Source organism: Egretta garzetta, unplaced genomic scaffold, assembly GCF_000687185.1.
Source record: "Egretta garzetta isolate BGI_Z169 unplaced genomic scaffold, ASM68718v1 scaffold56, whole genome shotgun sequence".
NCBI lineage: Eukaryota > Metazoa > Chordata > Aves > Pelecaniformes > Ardeidae > Egretta > Egretta garzetta.
Genome location: NW_009260182.1, coordinates 5,820,660 through 5,841,578, shown reverse-complemented (window position 1 = coordinate 5,841,578; position 20,919 = coordinate 5,820,660). Strand labels below are relative to the sequence as shown.

At 36.3% G+C, this 20,919-nt stretch overlaps 1 protein-coding gene across 1 annotated transcript in view; it reads left to right on the top strand.

The window, feature by feature from the left end:
• ADK (adenosine kinase) overlaps positions 1–20,919 on the top strand; it is a 291,725-nt gene that overhangs the window by 2,516 nt on the left and 268,290 nt on the right. The window contains exon 2 of the mRNA XM_009641995.2: positions 18,220–18,273. Coding sequence (XP_009640290.1) covers positions 18,220–18,273 — 54 coding nt within the window. The remainder of the gene's footprint in view (positions 1–18,219; positions 18,274–20,919) is intronic.

Genomic DNA, 20,919 nt, shown 5'->3' with positions numbered 1-20,919 from the left:
TGTAATACTGGTGTGAGGAAATGAGCAGTACTGGAGGGTCGAGTGGGTATTTTTGGCTTGGGTTGTTAGTACAGCCCTGTCCCCTTTCTTTCAAAGTGGATTTTCATTTAATCGGGGCTCCAAAGTCTTTTGCGCTCTTGACAAATTTTGGAAAGCTTTCAGCCTTTCCTAGATTATTTCTAGGAGAGGTGGTATTAATTTATATCACAACAAAACTTCACTGTCCCTGTCTGAGCTTGTCAGACCACATGAGCAGTCTGGCATTATCTGAGCCAAAGAAGCTTTGGCCTCTGTCAGGTAGTTATGTTTTCTGGGTCTCACTTCCTATCTCTCTTCAGGGAAACAATCTGAAAAAGTGTTAGCAAAGTTGATGGCACTGTTGAAAGCTGGTGATATCCAAAACCACTTCAGTTGCTTTTCACAGGGCTGGAGAACAGTCTTGAAGTAAATATAAACCATTGTATGTCCTTGGTTTTTTTCTGAGTATCTGTATGAAAGAAATATTAGAAATGCTTTTTTTTGGGTGTCCTTTTAATTTGCATTAACTCCATAACCTAACAGTGTTTATTTTTGTTTCATTTTTCTAGGTTATAGATACTTTCTCTAAGAGCAGCTTTTTATGGGTGGGAGGGGAAAGACTAGAAGAAGGATTGACGCTTTGTGGGTGAATTGCTAACTATAGCTATGCTAATCTGTGAAAGTAACTTTGCTAACAGGTATTCATTAAAGCTTTTGTTGTACTCATTTCTACCTGTGACATTTAACAGGAATGATTCTTTTATCTACTGAATCTGTAACAGGCATTGAAGAATAACTTAATGTACACTATGTATATTAAACTTTTAAGTGGGCAAAGAAATTCTGATTAACATGGCAATGATGTTTTAGGACTCCATAGAAACTCAGTACTGCTGACTCCTGTAAATACTCCAATGCTGTTAAAAGTTAAGAGATGGTATCTGTTTCATTGCTCACCCTAGAACACCCTAGTACTCTGTTTTGCAAATATTTAGGTTTTGACAGTTATCTAGCTATAGTTAATTTTTAGGCTGTAGAGATCTGGTTGTTATTTGTCACATCAAGTACACATCTAGCGATTGAGAAGCGTGTGTTCACAGAATGGACAAATCTTCTCTTGCTGTTGTCCAACACTTGGGTCTGTGATTGCATGAATTGAGGAGGTGGAGAGAATCATTACTGACAAATTCATGTTGACAGAATTATTAAGCCAGTCTTGGAATGTCTAAATATGTGAAAACCTTGTATCTTCCCTAATTAGCCAGTGGCATGGCAAGGAGAATATTTGTAATTGCTAGCACCTGTATAAGCATGGAAATATCTTTCAGCCCATGCTCTTAAAAAGGAGTGGAGATATAGGGGAAATTACGATATATGTCCTATTTCTTACATTAAGGTTAAGGATACTTATTGCTTTATTTCACTCTATTTTCTGGGCTCTTGACTACAGCCATGATCTCATGAAGTGAGGTATGTTTACTAGTCTGGATGCTGAATTCCATTATATTTGTTATCTCCAGACTGATTATTTGATCACCATTATTGTTCAGGATTTCAAGATGCTATTCAATTTACTTACTGGTTGTCAAAGCAGCCAAGTTTTTTTGTGTAGTCTTGTTTTTTTTTTTTTCTTTTTTTTTTTCTCTCCTTAAAATCAGGGTCTGTGGCAATCTTTGTACAAGTTCATTGAAGGTGGTCAGTAAAGATCTGTAGTTTTTAATAGCTTTCATGCCCTGCGTCATCTGCTCCTTTGTTCTCTTCCCTGCCTTCTCTGTGACACTGTTGTAAACACAAACTATCTGTAAACCAAGAAATGGGTTTATGTTCTTCTTACTCTTCACTGGAAAAACAGGGTTGAAGAAATGGGAGAGGAAGAATGAATGGGGTCTTTGCAGTGTGTTTGTGTTTTGGAATGTTGGTGATGGCTAATGCATGAAAAGAGAGTATCATCACACCGAAGGAAGAAATGCTGACATCTTGAACTGTAACTTCACAGGTATGGGTATGGATCTCCTGCAGCATGCTACTGACTTGTCTGCAGCATTGAAAGTGGTTAGCTCATTACTGGAGACCCCAAGATGCTTGGTCATTCTCTACCTTTCCTCACTGCAGAGCAGTGTTGGAGGGTGATGGATTAGTTAAGCACAAACTTTACTAATGGAGCAATGTTGACATCTGGTAAATTAAACTTGCTTGTTTGAGGCTGTTTTAGTGCTTGCTGTAATGGAAGTGATGTACATATTTGATTTTTTTTTTTTTTCCCCATTCCTGTGGGAATTTGGATTGCAAATTAAGAAAAGGTTTGAGAAGCAGCTGAAATGAAAAACATCTGCTTACTTGCATTAAATTTAGGTTAGTTTGTACAGCTGTGGCTTTAGCCATTCTACCATAAGTTATTATCGACATGTTCAGTTTGTTACCTTTGCTTCCATCTAACAGAAGCCTTTGTACTTCCCATAGCAAAAAAAAATCAGAACACCACTCATGCAGTTAACTCTCAAAGTAACTAAGGGTCTAAATAGCTTTTAAAATCAGAAGTGACTCTTTTGTTTGCCAAACTCAGGTTTCAACAGAGTCTTAAGGCTTCAATGCAAAACAAGCCCTTCCCCAAAAATACATTCTGGAATGAGCTTGAAAACTGAGAAAGATAAAGGGTGATTCTGTAGTAGGAGGTTGCAGGATCAAAGAATGCACAAGCTGCAGATATGGACTTTGCTGCACCCCCAGACGTACAGCTTTTTCAGTTTCACTAATGTGTTTACTTTGACTTTGCGTGCTTTGTCAACAGGTTAATGGCTTTTTGTGTTGATTTGAGTTGGGCATTGTGTTGTCTAGCTGTATGGTGCTGAATGTATGGAAAGCACATAGTAGTAACTTTAAAACTTGTTGGCCCTGAAAATTTACCTTTCTCTTTTTTTCTTTTTTTTTTTTTTGTTTTTTTGTGGGGGGGGGGGGAGGGGGGGAAAATAATTTGCTATATAATGTTCCATTGTTTCAGTAATCCTTGTGAAAGATAACTACTAAAAGTATCTGTTGCATTAGCTCATTTGGCAGAGAAGCTGAGCAGCTGAGGGTTCGTTATTATTACCTTGTGTTTTGAGTTCTATCTGTAGAAGTCAATTTAGCTTATCTCAGGGTCTGACCATAGAACATTGTTGAAACTGTTGAGCCAAATTGCATCATCTGACTGCTCGTAAATTATAAAAAACTTAAGTGTTTGCTTGCAAAAAAATTAGGATAATGATGACTGTCTTAAAAAGGTCTTCTCAGTATTAACATGCCTATAAATTTGGTAGCATTCTTCATAACATAATTAGAGCTTTCTACAAACCTGATAATTTCTCCTAGTGCATTTAGTTAAATGTATAGCTTAAATGAGTGAAAGATTTTAGTTAAGCTCGGTTTGGAAAAGGCTATTTGAAGAACCTACCCTATGCAAGGACAAAATTCTGCATGAGGAGCTGTGATGTGTTCAGGGTTTACTAAGCTTGAGCAATGATTATAGAAGAGCTCGTAACTACTTATTTACCTGTAAAATAGGATGTAACGTGTTCATGAATAGGAAATATTCCACTCCTTGTTATCTCTTTATTGTGTGTTTTGCTTTAAGTACTTGCTTAGTAATAAACTGCAAAACATAACTTCATGTTTTTTAGTTTTCCATTTCTTCAGAAAACTTGCTAATTTAATACATGTCAATAGAACATGTCTAGTTCTTGGATTAATTGTTTTCTTTAGAATAACCCTGAGACACATGACAGAGTGACACACATGCAGAGCTTATCTGTATTTTCCCTTCACTCCCAAGTAAAAATTTGTTCACAAAAACTTTGGGAGTTGCATTACAAGGCAAATGATGAAATACTGGGTTCTATTTGCCTCCTCAATGCAAACAAGGAACTTGAAGTGAAAGAGCTCTATGAATTAAATGTGTCTCTTTTTGACTAGGCAATAATATTAAATGAAAAAGACCTCTACTGAAGATGTCTTTGATGGAAAAAGCTGGGCTTCTCAGTAAAGACCTGGAGATGATCCAAAACCAGATGGTAAAACTTTCTCTCTGAAAGTGATATGTGCTGTTTGTACTGAAAAACTTTTCATCTTGGAGCTTCCTGATTGCACAATTATAAGACTGATTTTTATTTAGGATGCAGTAGATAAAAATCATGATTCCTGTTCTGGGTATGGTTGCAGGCATTCTTTTTAATTACATGGTAATAAGATGTGATTTTAATATTGTTTTCCATTCCCATCCTGCTTCTCCAGCCCAAAATATCCAACAGCGCAGGAAAGGCTAGAGTTTTTTTCTTGTTACTGTAATAATATAGTGAAACAGTTTGATCACTCATGAATTGAAAAGTCCAGTCAAAAATTAACAACTGTTTGTCACATGCTCAGGTTTTTTTACTGTAGATGAAATTGGTTTGTTATCTTTTAGAAAAGCCAACTTTTTAATGATAGCATTTTTGAAGTGGTTGGAATACCTTCAGCTTTTTAAAAACTTTACTTTTTAAAAAATTAGGTATTCAAGTAAATTAGAATGCTCATTCCTACTTTATTGTTTTTGCTTCATTCAGGGTCAGGCAATTTTCAATCTCAATAGCTTTTCTTCTCAAGTTACATGTATCAAGATGAGAGGAATTCTGTCCTTCCCTTGAATTTAAATACTAATTTTTAACACTTCTATAGTAACTTGTTATTTCATGAGGCTATTCCTGAACAATGTGCAAAGACATCACTGTTACTGTTACCTATAACCTAAATTATGAGGTGCTTATGCTGCTGTTGATCCCTGATACTATGCTTGTGCTCTGCGTCACATACCCATGTCCAGGCCTGCTCTGTGCTTTGCCTTTTCTTGTCCTGTTCCTTTCTGCAGTGTTGGACCTGTGGTCTCTGCTGCAGCCACAGAGTGAGGGTGGAGGCAGCCTGTCTTCCTCTTAATTACTGGTGTTCTTTTTTTCCCTTAGTCAAGGGCTGGAGAAGGGTAACCAGATGTCTGAGTGCTGTTTCACTTTATTTTTGTTAGGGCGGAACAATCAATACTCCAGGTTGCTGCAGACCAAGTCTGTGGTGTAGACTTCAGGATGTTGTGAAGCTTGCAGTTCCCTAATAAGTTCAGATTAAATGCAGAGCTGGGCACAAAGATCTTTCATTTCACTAATACTTATTTCCCCCCTTTAATAGGATAATAAAATATTTCAGTGAAAGTCTTGTGTGTTCTTTTTTTTAATTATTATCATGAGATTAAATGATGAGCTTCTCCGTCACTGGTGTAGATTCTTGTCCTGTGTGTCCTGCTACACCATTAGATTGTTATTTTAAACCTGTGCCAAATCCTATAAAACAATGCTGTATCTTTTAGGACAACTCAAAATTAGCACTCGGAAAAGTTCTGTGTCTTTGCAAGCTGTGTGAATTAATGTTAACATATAAATAATCTTAATTTTTTAGTTCTACTTTAAATTTGTGGGTTTACGTCTGTCTTATCAAATGAAGCCTAGAGAGCTATGGCTAAACAATTTTGGGTGATTATTTTTCCGTGATGTTTTTTTTCCTTGCATTTTTTTTCCCTTGTCATGAAATGACAGCAAAAGTGATTTAAGTTTCAGAGCAAGAATCTGAGATCCACATGACAAAGCATAAAGGGGAGTATACGACTGCATAATACGACAAGCTGTAACAAGTGAACAGTAGCAAGAAGTTATAGAAATATTACTATGGACATTTTTTCAATCCTTGTATTGTTGATTCTACCTCTTTAGTGTTGAGGCTGCTTCTTATTCTTTTTAGGCAATAGGAGCTTCTCACTGGGAGGAAAATAGGCAATAAACATCACTGTAAAATTATGCTCTCATTCTAGTCAGGAAGTGTACAGTCATCTTCCTTCATGAGAAGTGAAACTATGGCCAAATTCAGCACCTGACCCCTCCAAGTAGAGGTGGCATGCAGTCTCAACTATGGATATGAGGTTGATATGTGGCTTCAAGCTAGCATACCTTATCTGTTCTTTTTCAAGAGAAGAACTGTAGTTACAATATTTCCCTGGTCTTCCAGTAGAAGAGGCAAAGCATTCCAGGATCTCCTATGTCTCTTGGGAACTTTTTTTGTAGAGTTGCTGTGTGGAAAAAAGATCAAAGACCTTCCCCCAAATCTGATTGCTATAACTTCATTTTTGCAAGTGTGTTCCAGTGTATTTCATTGAAGCTATTTTGGTTTTGAATTATGCTTGTGATGTTATGTACAGCACTAATAAACAAGAACTAAAGTACTAAACAGAATGCAACTGTTAGTTGGCCTACACTAGGTAAAGTGTTTGGATGTGTATCTTGATTAATACGGTTTCAGTTTCAATGTCTGTAGTATTTTTAATCTAGATTGCAATTCCACAAACTCAGAGTTGTTGGAAATCACATTTCAGAGGATTGTGGGCTGGGAATTAGTTATCTTCTTTACTTAAGGAAAAAAAAAAAAGCTACTCTTGCCACTTTTCCAAAAGTTAGCCTGTGAAAAATCCCTGACTACTTTCTTGATCAGCTTTTGTGTTAGGGACATGGCTGGCATATATGAGCTAAGGCAAACTGTAGAGTTGTATTAACACATTTCACCATTCAAATACCAAATTAATTAAGTTGCTTTAGTAATTGCTAGCTTTTTATTGTTTTGAAAGCACCAACTGCAAATTCCTGCTTTAGCTAAGAACATCTGAGGTGTAGCTGACTTGCTTTCATAAGTAAGGCATTTCAAATTTTGTATGTAAATTGGGGTTAAAAAGTAAGAAGCCTGGCAACTTTACAAAATATAGGAGGATATTTTGAATTTCAAATTTTTGCTGACTCACAAAATTAGAAATGCTCAAAATGACTTTTTCTACAACCAGCCCTGGGACAAAAATCTTAATTCAGCCAAAGCGGGAAGCTCTTTTGGGCTGTGAATGGCAGGAACTGTCCAAAAACCTCAGTCCCTTTTTCCTCTGCCAGATCCTTGGATGTCTGGGCTTGATGCTGCAGCTACCACTGTGGGTGAAGGGTTAAGATACAAAACAGTGGCTATGGCTAGAGGCGAAAGGGAGGAACAGTTCTTCCCAGAAGCGGTAATTGCTGTTCTCTGTATGTCTGATCCTCTACTGGTAGCATAGCAAGGATTTTCTCTCTCAAGAGCTTTTCCCTGAATCTCCATCTTGGTATTGCTCCTTCATTTTTTAGGATGAAACTGAAATTTTCAGTGCAGTAAAGAAAGCTTCTCTGCCATTTTCCATATGCTACTTTTTTTCCAATAAAGCTAGTGTCTTTAGTGGCTTGGATAAGTTCTTTCAGCATGGCTGGAATTTCACAGTAGCTGCAACACTTGTCTGTAGCTTGCTGTTTGCTCTAGTCAGTGTTAAAAATAATTTTTAGAGAAGCCAAATTAAGGCACGTGAACTCCCTGACAATTCTCTGTTTAAGTTTCTGTAAGCTGAGCTGTCCTGTAACAAGTGCTCAGATGCAGAGACAGATGATGGAAGAGGTCTAGTTTTTAGGCAGCAAGAAGACTAATTTAGGTTGCAGTAATGGTATGGAATTGATATTTTTGCCTAGCCTGTTACAAACAGAAAGACCTCCATAAAGTTGTGTAACGAGAAAATGGGATACATCTGAAACTGTATTTTTTTAAATAAATAATAAGTTTTAACTGGTATGTAAGACTCTGTTTCCTTATGGTTTCTAAATGGAGCAATGCATTTTGCATTCAATATAATACACCAGTCTTTTTCTCTGTGTCCCTATGAATGATGAAAAGGTCAATTCTTAGCATTTTTAAGACAATAAAGTATTTAACATCAATCAAGATTCAATACAGCCTCACCACTTCCAGTGTCCTCCTTTTGGAGGATTTCATTGCTTGAAAGTAATGTTCTGGGCTTTGTGGTTTATGAGTTCTTCACTGGAGAATAATTGTCTCTTGCTGTGTCTTAATTGATTTTATTGATGTGGCATTTCTTTCTTTGTACTAGAGATATTAAAATAATTGTATTTTAGAAATTGTATTTTCCTTTTTTTCTTTTAGAGACAGAACAGACGTAATATGGGAACAAAATTTTAATTCTGTTCTGAAATGTATTGCATGTTGATGGAGCCTGCCAGTGGTGTTTTAGGTTTACAACAATGTAATGTTACTGCCTTTTGTTAGTTTGTCCAAAGTACTAACCTGTATTTTATTGTAGAAGTAGAGCCTATTGAACCTCTTTCTGACACCTAAAGCACATTGCTTTACAAGTATGCCTTCTCCTTAGAAGAAATGGTGAAGGATTTGTTTTCAAGCATAAAGAAGCTCAGTTGAGTAGCTGGCAGTTATTCATATATGGCATACAGAGAGTCTTTATTTAGAAGAAATCATTAAAGTAATCTATAAATCTAGGCAGGAGAATCTTGGGGTTGTGTCCACAACCACACTACACTGCTTTCCCTGAATGGTATTTTGTTACAGTTTCCTTTTCAAAGCAGAACTCCTTACACAGCAGTGAAGGTGTTTGGGGATTTTCAGTACTAGCGCTGACAAGATCTGTTGTATCAGAGTTGATCTGAACAATAGATTTCAAAGTGATAATAGCAAGTAATTGTGCATAACTAGGAAGTGAACAGGGACTCTTCAGTTTACTACTGTTTGGATTAAGTACATGTTACTTTTCTTGGTTTTTGTTTTTGTTTTTTTTTTTTTTAGTTTTTATGCAAATGAAACTTTAATGCAAGATTGTAAAAAAAAAAAAAAGAAAAAAAAGAAAAAAATCAGTGCATTTAACTACAAACCAATGTTTATTTCTGGTTGAAGAAAATCGGTATGTAAAGGTTAGGTTATGATTGTAGCAGAGAAAACGCAAAATGACTGGTATGACTAAAGAAATGGTTTAAATATTGAAGGCTCAAAGGAATAGTATTAAAAGAATATGTGAATGAGTTCAGTCTATAAGCAGAACTGCCTGTAGTTTTGCACAAATTGAATTAATATTTTATTCCTTGATGAAGTTACTAAAGGTCAACCAAGTATATTTCTAACAATGTAATGAGTATAGAATTCAGAGTACCAATTTCCAAAAAAAAAATGTATGGAGTATGTACAGCTTTTTAAAAGGTGCTTGCAGTCAGATATTTCAAAAATTACTACTGAGAAAACGTTTTTCTTTAGATCTATACTGGAAGTGTTTAGATGTCTTAAATTTTTAGCTCACTAGTTTATAATTAAGAAAACTGTTTTGACAAGGCCACTACTATATGCTTAAGTCCAGAGTGATAGGGCTGACCCTATTAAATGATCATAGTTTTCCACAGTCTGGTGATTAACAGGCTTTGAACTTTCCTGGCTTTCTTAATCCCTTTTAATCATTTAAACCTATTATTGTTTTGACTTCAATTTCAAAAGCCCTTTAAATCTGTCTTACAATATGAGTAGCTGATTAAAGTCCTGATTTCCACCATACTGTCAGTGGGGAGTCTATTTTATTACACTGAATAACTTAGAAATAACTGTTGAGGAGAATGTTGATCAAGGGAAAAAACCAAAACAAAACAAAAACCAAAAACCAAACCAAACCCAAAGAAAAAACACCAGAAAAACTATACCTAGTAATGTTTATATTTAAATTGGTGATCATATCCATGGAACAAATCAGGGAAACAAAATCCTTCTAATTTATGACATCAGTAATTATATTTCTTTTTTCTTTTAGATTGCAGGAGTGTAATTTTAAGTTAATTCTGTGTTGAAATTTAAATCCATCTTTAATTTACTTAAGTATTGGGGTAAAACAAAAAATCTTTTTGCTAATATTTTGGGGGTCACTTTCCCTCAGAAATGCTAAGGTTTTTTTCTGAAAAGCAGGTTTATATAGGATGTGATGCAGCCAAAGAAGACTCCATTCAGTACACAGGAACTGGGTACTAATAACTGGGTAAAAATGAAACCATCAGAAATTCCTTCATGAGTTGTCCAAGGTGGTCCATCATTCTCTCAGCCCTGACATTTCTATTCCAATAGCAGTGTTTAAAGTCTGGAATTTTTTGATAAATGAAATGGCAGAGAGACCATTGAGTTGCACTTTTCCTTAAGCAGATTGTTTTGCTAAGCAGTATAATTCTCTGCCAGGACAATATTACATGCTTTCCCTAGCTGGAGTTAATTCTTTGCCTTTGGTAATGATGAAGTAATCTATTTTCACAGTATTTAGGTAGAAGTACCTTAGCCTTCTATTGCTATTTTTTCACATCTCTTTCCCATTACCACTAATGTGTGCTTTACTCCTATCTACATTTCTTCGTCCCAAGCTAAACATTTTAGCTACATTTTTTTCTGTTTAAAAATGAAATAATTAGTGAGTCTGACTGCTCACTCTCGGGTTTTTTTTGCTCATTTTTTTTTGTTTGTTTGCTCTTTCCTATTTCTGTATTGAAGTAGTTCACTGATGTCTTCAATGCTTGATGTAATTTGGAAGCTCGGGTTGAGTTAGTTGCAGATTATGACGCCTGGTTTCCCCCCTCTCCAAGTTACTGCTCTTTGGGATGCCTTACCCCTGCCCATATTTTTATTCTTTTTATTTACCTACTTGGCTCTGCCTCTGTCTGTATTTTGAAGATACTGTGTTTGAATGGGTTCATCTTACTGTCTGCTAGAATGTTCTGTTGTTACTGCATACCCTTGCCAGTCTGCTGTTGTCTATGGATTTCATCAGTAGCTACTGTACTTAACTCTGGATCACTCATAAATGTGTGGCATAGTGTTGGGTCTAGTGCTGATCCATGTTGAAATCAATCCGAGATGTGCATTCTCTCACAGCCCTAATACTTTCCTAAAGGAACATCTGCAAAGTCTTTTAGGCAGTTTCCTCTTTTGCTGGTATAAGTGGACTGTTGCAAAACTTAGATTTTTTTTTTTTTGGAAGCAGGTTTTTGGGATTGTATTGCTATCATACAATCCCTCTTTAATCTTGCAGTTTTTCAAGGAAGAGATTCTGGACTTGCATTTTGTATTTGGCAAGAAAGCAGTATCTACTCAGTAAGGAATTTTTCTAAAGTTCTCTAACCTGTACAAGGTCATCCTAGAGTAACAGGGAATGATGATCAGCTGTCATTAAAGCCACAAATTGATGTAGAAGGGGTCCCTCTTGCTGTCAATTTGAGGCCAAGAAGGAATGTGTAAAGGTAGGTAGGACAAGCTTCCCTGTTATGGAACAGTAGAGAGGCTAAAAGGGAGAGAGAGAAATTTTGAGGGAATGGGCAGTGTGATGCCTTTCAGATGGTGAAGCTGAGAGACTCCAGCATAGCAACAGAGGAATTTATGGAAAAAATGAAAAAGCAATGTATTGAACTGGTGGAATAGAAACAGTGCAAGTCAGACAAGAGACTGAGACTTTCAGGATATAAATCGAAACCCTTTACTGTTTGTTTTTTTTTTTTAAATGGGGGGAAAAAAGATGTCTTAAACCAGTTATTTGGACTAGGGTGTATGTATGTGCCAGTTACACAAAGTTTAATTTTGGTTTAGCTGGTTGCATCTGTTCCATGATGAATTTGGCTGCTGTATTTATACATACAGTGTGGTCTGGGTTGTGGTTTTTTGTTTTCATCTTGATTTAGGAAATACACAGCCCCTAGAACCTGGCTTAGCAAGCTTAAAGTAATGACCCAAACAAATACAAGTCATGGTACTTAGACTCCACGTTTGTGTACATGGAAAAGATTACTAGGCTAATCAGAAGAGTAAGGATACATTAGACTGCACTAAGATTTCTAAGCAACTGTAGCCTTGTCAAAAATGCAGAAATATTGCCTTGCTTTAAGTAGTATTTTACCACTGTAAGAAAAGCAGTTCACTTACTGCCTTTTGATCTCTGTATAGATCAAGTCAGAAGAAATTGAATTAGCAGTTATGGCAGCATTACTCATTCTGTCTATTAAATTGCAGATGGAAGTTGAGAAACAGGCTGACCTTCTATACCCATCCCCCATAAATCTGGTGTGTTAGAAATATTTTGGGAGCTTCTGTTGGGCTTGCTGTGTGCATTGGTCTGTAAATGCTCCTGAGGATGCACTGTTGTAGCAGGTTCACACATGGCTGTGTTTCTGACCTGAAAGATCTTGTGGGATGTGTTAACTCTGTTTGGTAGAAAGCAGACAATACAGTCTGAAAAAGGACATGTGATTGCCAATGTCCCGCAGGCTGGTTGTCCTAGTTTTAAAGATTAATAATTAAGAAAAAAACAACAGAAAAAGGACTGCATTTCTTTTTTTAGAACAGTGAAAGTAGCCTTAACGCCACTTGAGAGTTGAAGCAACATAATTGCTGAATCTTTCTTACGAAAACTTCTTTAGGTTAATCTGAAATACAAGAAGACTATACTGAAGTCCTCAAGGTTTCTTAATGGCTTTGTTGAAAATTTATGAAGAAATGCTTCTGCAGAGCTCTGTCTTAAAAGGTCTTGTCTTTTATTGATGAAGCATAGCCTAGTATAGCCTAAATTCTACTTGTCTTGTCCAGTTAATACAACCAACATGCTTTAGGTCTCTGACAGAGAAATCACACTCTCTTCCTTTTTTTGGATGACTTTTCTGCAGAGTTCAAAGAACGTATTGGAAATCTACCTTCTCATACATTACATTTTTAATCAATCTGGGAAATACTTAAAACAGTAACTGCAGCAAAGCATGTCAAGTACCATAAGATCATGGAATAATAAAAGCCAAATCCTTTTTAAAGGGGAGCAAGGTTAGTCAGAGCTATGTACTATGTCAAGAAGTTCATATTTATTTGTACATCAAACAAGGCAGAGGAATGTCTGCACAGGTATGTTTTTGGAGCCTCCTAGGGTGCTTTACTGTTACAACTTTGTATTACTGAAATAGTTTTACCTTATTTTCTTTTTTTTTTTTTTTTCCCCCGGATTCTCACATTGGTTAATGCAAAAAAATTCTTTTATCTGTCGTGTCTTGTTCCATCACAAGTATTCTTGAAAATATATGGTGAAAATATTACTCTGATATGTACAGAGTTTTGTGTACCTCTTTGTTTCTGGGTATTCTGCATGATGGAGACTTTGTCTTGGCTCTTCTGGCCCAAATAGCAGTGTATATGTCTGTGCTGATTTTTAGTTTGATACCTGTGCAATTTTCAGCCATTGTTTCTGTGTAAGTCTTTGCTTAGGTTGGTGGTTTCAAGTCAGAAAGCTTGAAAGGCAAATTAAGTTTGAAGCAATGAACCTGTTTGCTCATCACCAGTTTTTATTTTGGGCCTTTGGACAGGTGAGTTTTACCAGCTTTTCAGGAAACTCTTGTTCGTAGAGCAGATCTGAACTTGATATTCGTTTGGAGTTTTTCAGCAATACATATTTAGCATAGGGTGTGTTTTCTTTTTAATTTAGTTAAGGCTTTGTGAAATTGGATGCTGCCTGAAGGGATCCATGCCTTATGGCTGTTAACAGCATTACTGTAAAAATGCTGCCTACAGACCAAGCACATAAATTTTCATACTCTCTCATATTAGGAGCTGGGAAATAAAGTGTTGAGTCATAGTATTACCATTTCAGAACGATCTTAAAAATGCATTGCACGAGTCAGAGCTGAACTTACAGGTTCTAGTGTGCTTAAAAAATGAAACACAGACATTTAATAAAAATGTTATATTTCTGCAAAAACTGAAATTGAGATGATGAACTTGTAGGTGAATGCTAGGGAGGTGATATACATGCACGAGGAGAAGAGTATGCCACCTTCGTAGTATGTGTTTGTTGGTTTGTTGTGTTTTGTGGTGGTTTTGTGTTTTTTTTTTTTTTTTTTTTTTTTTTTTGTAGCACCATAACCAAATAGAACATATTGGTCAGAGTTGTACCTTTAGCTGTTATACACAGTAAAACTCTTCCAAGTGGCCTTGGCATTTTTTTGATACGAGTATATTTAGCTGTACGTACAGCCAAATTTTCTTAACACCATTTTGGCTCTGTATAATACCTGTCCTCAGAATGCTGGCAATAATTTTTTAGTCTGGGTCTGTGCTACTTTATTTTCAGGCTGTGGAAGGGGGAAAATATTTAAGATTAATGTAGTTGTGAATTTATAATTAATGTTTTAGGGGCCTAAGTTTGATGTTATGTATGTATCTGCATGTACATAAAATTTGGTTCTGGAAACATAACAGTGAGGAAGGAAGAGAATAATGTTAAATTCAGATCTGAGTTCTGGTAGAGTTATTGGTTACAGTAAACGAACAAGGAAAAAAGATTGGGAGGTTCAGGAAAGCTTTGTCTTGGGAAGTTGAAAACATTCTTGATGATAGCAATTCGGTTATTTCAAGATTTTCTCATTGAAATATATCCCCAGTTTGTTAATATTCTGCAGTTATGGAGGTAGGAACTAATGGTAGGCATTCAATCATCTTTCTCAGCAGACTGATTGAGACATCCTGCATCACTGTGCCCCGTTGTAGTCAAAGGACAGAGATGCTTTTGCAGAGTGTGGGTTGGAGTTGGGTCTTTGGTTCTTGAAACGTAGGGGGATTAGCTTGATCATTTGTCTTGGTAGGTGAAATGCCTAAACATGCCTTTTTGTAACCAGGTTGGAAAGAATACTGTTTAAAAAAAATAAAAAAGCTCAACACTGAAAAGGGTAATGTATAGTGGTGTGAAACTTCTCATTTAAACTGTGATTAGAGAAATAATGATCTCTGTTAGGTCCTATCTGCAGTGAGGTCACTTGAGCTTTGATCAGAATAGGGTATGTTGGAGTGACTATGGTATGATATCTAGAGGTTAGACCAAGAATGTTGTGGCTTAAGAAATTCCATTAGGAACTGAGCTTGGGGAGAAAGCTGCTGTCTTCCAAAAGTGGAAATTTTACCCAGGGTACAATCAGCCCGTCAGACTGTCAGAAGCCATCAGCTGTGACACTCAGGCTGGGGTGTGCATATCGGGGCAGGCAGCTGTGCCAGTTCAGTGGCAATGTGCAGCTGTGCAGTGTGATAATTGCTGCAGTTCGGGCGCGTTATCTGTCCATCTTCACCACTCTGTGCAGCTGCCATTTTGAAGGGGGTGGCTGGAACATTGGCTATTCTTCCAGTAGATTAAATGTCTGTGAAGGACATATCAAAGAGTTTAAAACTATCATTTTGGAAATGTACCACAGTTTGTTTTGAAACTTACTTACTATTTTTCTGTAGACCCTTGCATATTTTTATTCTTAAGTCCCTTTTTTGAAATAGGATCTTGAGCAGTGATGAAGAGACTAACATTTTGAAACTGTCACAGTTTGGTACTGGATTGTTGAAAAGAATAATCATTATTTAATGTGCTAGGCTGTGTTGAACTTCAAATTTCACAGGGCAGAAAACAGAAAAAAGTAAAGTTGTGGTCCCTTCAGTTCCTTTGCCCACTTCCATAGCATGTTTGCTTCTCTTTGATTTACTAGTTTAATACCAGGTGTGTAAATGTGTGATACATGTATGGTATGTTGTTCTGTTTGCTTAGATGGTTTTAAATGTCCTTATTTTAAATTTTTTGACTGCATATCTTTAGCTTCAATTTTGCATTGAGTATCCTTGGCTTCTAAAATGTTTTTTAGATAAATTCTTACAAATCTAACCATTATCAGTTAGGAAGAGCCAACTGGTGCTTATAAATCTTGCCTGTGAAACACATGTTGGGAAATATTATGTAAGCTGTTCACTGGGCTAGTTGCACATTTAAATTTATTAAATACTTAGCAGCTGTGCATGAAATATAATATGCATTCTGTCTTTAATGTATAAAGTACTAATAAAAGTTTGAACTCTACAAGCATGTCTCTTTGTGGGAGATTTTCCTTGACAAATTGCTATCAAAGCAGTATCTTTAAGGGTTAAGGAAGAATATTTGAAAAATGCCATTTTCATGGCGAAGGAAGGGGATGGTGGTGAATAGGTAAGCTAAGGTTCACCGGAGGAACAATTCTGCAAACCTCAGGGTAGCAACTGTGTCCCTCCTGCACCCCTCCGTGGTATGTCAGTAACCTACCCGAGGCAAAAAATCACACATCTGTTAAACAGCATTCCCACTGTTACACTGTTTCTGTTGTAGCTGACTTACTAGTTTGAGTAACTAGTGAGGGGGTTTATTTGTTTGGTTTTTTTCCTCTAAATAACTGGGGGTGTTAAACTGTGGTTTAAAAAAAAAGTGAAGGAACAAGAAATGTGGAAGCTTTAAAAAGCTCAAGTATAGATATTATTTCTATATCCTCAGCAACTAAGACTGTATTCAGTTCTAGCTGAAGTAGTCTGATTTTTGGTCAGAGGAAAAGCATGCAGTGTTATTTATAGTGAAGAATGGTTGTGACTTTATGCAGGCATATGTTTTTAATGGGCAAAATGATCTCCATTTACAAATGGATTGCATATTAGCCAAGGGTGTATCTGTCTGTGATAGGCAGATCCCTTTAACAAATGACCTGATTTCATTTTAAGTAAGATTGCAAGTTGCATAAGAAGGGTTAGTGTCCTTTGACTTTGGAAAGATACTGCTTTTAGAATTTCCTGGTAGCTCTTTGCTTTTTTCTGATAGATAAGTATTTGCTATCAATAAAATGCTTATTAAGACCTGACAAATGGAGATATTGGGGAGGTGTAGCAGCATTATGAAGAGACTGGTATTGGGCGAGACCCTTTTTCATTAAAGAAAAAGAGCCCGATACTGTTCACTACAGAAAACATTGATTTGGAAGTAAATGTAAGAGCATAACAGTTAAAATTTGTGGCTTTAAGACTGATAGGATGGTGAACTGTAAAGAAGACTCGGCAATTAAACCAAGTGACCTGAATCTGTTATTGAACAGTGGGTTGCAGTGTAGTCTGCTTGCTATGAGTCAAATGCAAACTCTGCATTTAGGAGACTGTGGATGGACCCCACTGTATCCTGATAAGAAGTGACTCCATGAAGGATTTAGCAGCGAAGTGGATAAATGGATGCAAGTCAGCGTGATACTATGGCAAATAACCTAAGGCAGTCTCTGCATATGTAAACAAGAAAAATGGGTCAGTCAGTCGGTGTCTTGTATGTTTGAATGCAGCACTAGTGAGCTTGAGAATGTGTCCGGGGTTGATGCTTGCATTTTAAATGGGTGCTGAAAAAACAAGTTTCAGAGAGTGTAATCAGAAAATGCTATAAGTAACAGAGAATATACATTTTTTTCTGTTTATTCGACACAAAAATCAATTTGCAAGATAGCTTGATTGTAGTTGGTTGGTGACCAGAATCTTTCCTCAGGAGGAGTAATTTATGGTTCTGCAGTTGAGTGGAGCAAGGAACAAAAATAGAGGGCAAAGGGGCAGTGGGAACCCTCTGCCTTGTGCAGCATGAGCACAAATTGACACTTGACTTTTAGCTGCTTACATTATGTATGAATGTCTTACAAACCAATCAACCAAAAAAAACCAAAACCCAACCTCCGAAAAACCAAACCCCACAGAAAACCACTGCAGTTAGATTTGTGGAATATTTTGAGATGGCAAAATATTTTGCTGTGAGGCACAGCAAAAGTGAGGTCACTTGTTAAAGGTTTTTCAAAGTGAGTGACAGTGCAGCCTGCAGCATGACTGTAGCCTCTGCTGGGGGATACTAGGTTTATTTTTCCCTTCAATTCAGACAGTGTAGGCAACCTGTTCTGTTAAATTGCCTATTAGGTTAAGCTAGCAAAGAAAGTTTCTTTCTCTCAAGCTCTCACTTTGATCAGAGGATGTATGTATGGATTGCAGAAATTTTCCTAAATAGCCTATTGTTTATGTATACTTTTTATATAGAAAGCTTTTGGTATTGATTATAATAGTTTTATTTGATACAGGGGAAACACTACAGCCAGTTTTAGTGTTCACATTGTCTGTGTTCTTCACTGTCATGTTTTGTCAGATTCAGTTTTAAAAGATCAGCGTAGTTTATGGTATGAAGTGCAATGATTTTGGGTATTTAGCAAGTCAAAGTATCTGATATAATTTGAAACTGTGGTATAAAGCGAAAGTTTTGTGTAATGTTAAGTATACTTTAATAAATGTAATAATTTTTTTAGAAAACTCTGCTGTCTTTGCAATACCTTAGATACTTGAATCAACAAATATTACATAGCTGCTTAATTTGCCAGTTTGAAACTATAAAACTACATTTTATGGCTATGTTCTTAAAGGAGTAACTGCTTTGTGTTTTGTGTTTTTTTTTCCAAGGTATGGGCTGAAGCCAAACGACCAAATTTTGGCAGAGGAGAAGCACAAAGAACTGTAAGCTCTTTCATGGTGATACAATTACATGTTATATGTATTTACTTTTCTGTGTACATACATATCTTACTAGTAAAGACCTGAAACAAAAATTTCATGTTTTCATAAATACTCTGCTCTTCAGTATTGCCTAACGTAAATTCCACATCTCATGTGAAAACTAATTGTTTCCAAAAAAATCTAAAATTTTTTCCTCATTAATTTGTTTCAAAAATTATTTTCTTAACTGCAGTTGGTGCACATGCAATTTAAATGTCTTGATGTTCATTCTAGTTTATGTTTTATGTATGGCAATGGTTCTACTAACAGCTACTGGCTGCCTACAGTATGTCTGTGTGTAAGTGAAATGTTTGTTTATATCTGGCAGAAATTAAAAGGAATACTTTTTTTTTTCAGGTTCAGTGTTGACTCGTTATTTTAATTTTCCTACTTGTGTGATATCATGGCCATTGCTGCCTTTACAAAATCTTATCAACGCAGTTGGGTTGTGGTGTGGAATGTAGCTCTGTGTCACCAGTGCCCTGACAGTTATATTGAGATGTTGCCTGTTTTGGCTAATCTGATTTTGTAATCTGAAAACTCTTGTTCCTGGGATAAAGATATGATCCACTGTTGGATGGATCATTCTTTTATATTGCAGGAGTCGTAGCCATATGAAGCTTAATCAAACATTACAATAACAGCATCTTCAATTATTTTGCTCCTTCATTGAAGATGTGCCCAAACCAGCTTGAAGTTCATTTATTCTGTTTTTAGATAGTTTTCCATGTTCAAGAAAAATAACCTTTATTTTTTTATTCTGGCACACTCTGTACTAAAATACAAAAGCTCTACATTTGAGTTGAAAACAAACACTGGGTACTGTGCATAAGCATGTATATATACGTTTGGAAAATGCAAAGTAAAAAGGTGGGTATTGTCTGCATATTATCTAGGTATGGGGGAGGGGGATTCTGAGTTTGTATACTTGTTTTGAAAGCTTCAATTTTTTTTTTCCCCCCCCCAATTACAGTAGCTTTTAAAACAGATACTGAAATTCTGCAAGTTACTGACTTTTGAACTGTATACATGTTCTGAAAGCGGAGGGGACTTAGCAGAGCTTGGTACGCTTTCTGTGATGACTGATTAGAATCATAGAATCATAGAATGTTTTGGGTTGGAAGGGACCACTAGAGGTCATCGAGTCCAACCCCCCTGCAGTCAGCAGGGACACCGCCAACTAGATCATTACAGTAGCTTTTAAAACAGATACTGAAATTCTGCAAGTTACTGACTTTTGAACTGTATACATGTTCTGAAAGCGGAGGGGACTTAGAAGAGCTTGGGACCTGCTGGCCACGCTTCTCCTAGTTCAATGAAGATAGTTGGTGTGAAAGACTGTAGAAAGTACTTCACTTGTCATCCATTCCATAATTTTATTCGGTGTCTTCTCCATGATGACTAGTGGAATATTTATATAAAAGTTGTATTTCCAAATAAGATACAGATTTTTAGGATTACTTTCAGATTTCTTCTTTTCAGGAAAGAGGTAGTGGGCAATTCGGTTCCTTTTGTGTGCATCTGCACACTTTAGATATGAAAAAAAAGGTGTTTTTCTTTTATTTCTATTTTAAACTTTCACTCTTGCGCATAATCGTATTACACTAGCATTATTTTGCATTATTTCATAGTCCCCCAAAAGACTTAAACAGTTTATCCATTTGTAAGACGAGGTAACTGTTTCAGGTGAATTAATATCTGTAGCTGTTGGGTTTTCCACGTTAAAAGTTTGGATACTTCTCAGTAAGGTTATAGATTTCAAACAGTAAAAATGTATTCTGGTAACAAAGGCTTAATTCATTTGAAAAAGAATTATTTGCTAAAAGCCTTAGTGATTGAATTACTAGCCAAATAGAATTTCCGTGTTCTTTCAGAGGATGGAAAAAGACATTTAAGTTACACTTGTACATCACGGTAATGTACCTGTGACATTAAAACTGCTTGAGCTCCGGGCAAGAGACAAGCAACAGCAGTTGCCTTTGATAGGTAGATAAAATGGGTGATTAACCCATTAAAAGTGTTAGATGATTTTAAAAGCTCTAAGCTAGAAGTATTAAAAGTACTGGCATGTTGAGGGGTTAAACTCAAGTTAAAATGACACACAGGTCTGTATTTTGGACAGTACAAGTTGTACTGTGTACACAAGCTTTATTTGCACAATAGATATTGATTAACCTGAACCTTTTGATGTGAGGTATTTCGTTTGAAGTAGTTTAATCATACTAAAATCCTGTCTGAGCTTTTTATTTTAAGTATGTTGCATATTACTTAATTGCATATTAGTTACTGATATGCTTACAGCATAGTCAGTTCTTAAATGGAGGGTTGAACTCCTTTCATGAAATAAAGAGAATTCAGTAAAACTGAAGTTTTACATGAATCCGCTGCAACAGAAACCTTTCTTTGGTCTTTCATTGTTATCGCTACAGTAGCTCCTGAGATGATTTATATGCTGTTGGTTATAATGAATGAGTTTGAACATGCTTTTGCCATTAACTTTGGCATCTTGAATGTCACTGGATACTTGACCGGGGAAAAACTCTCATAGGTCAGTGTCACGTTGTTCAGGACAGACCTCTGGAACTTTTCTAATGTGCTGTGTGCTCT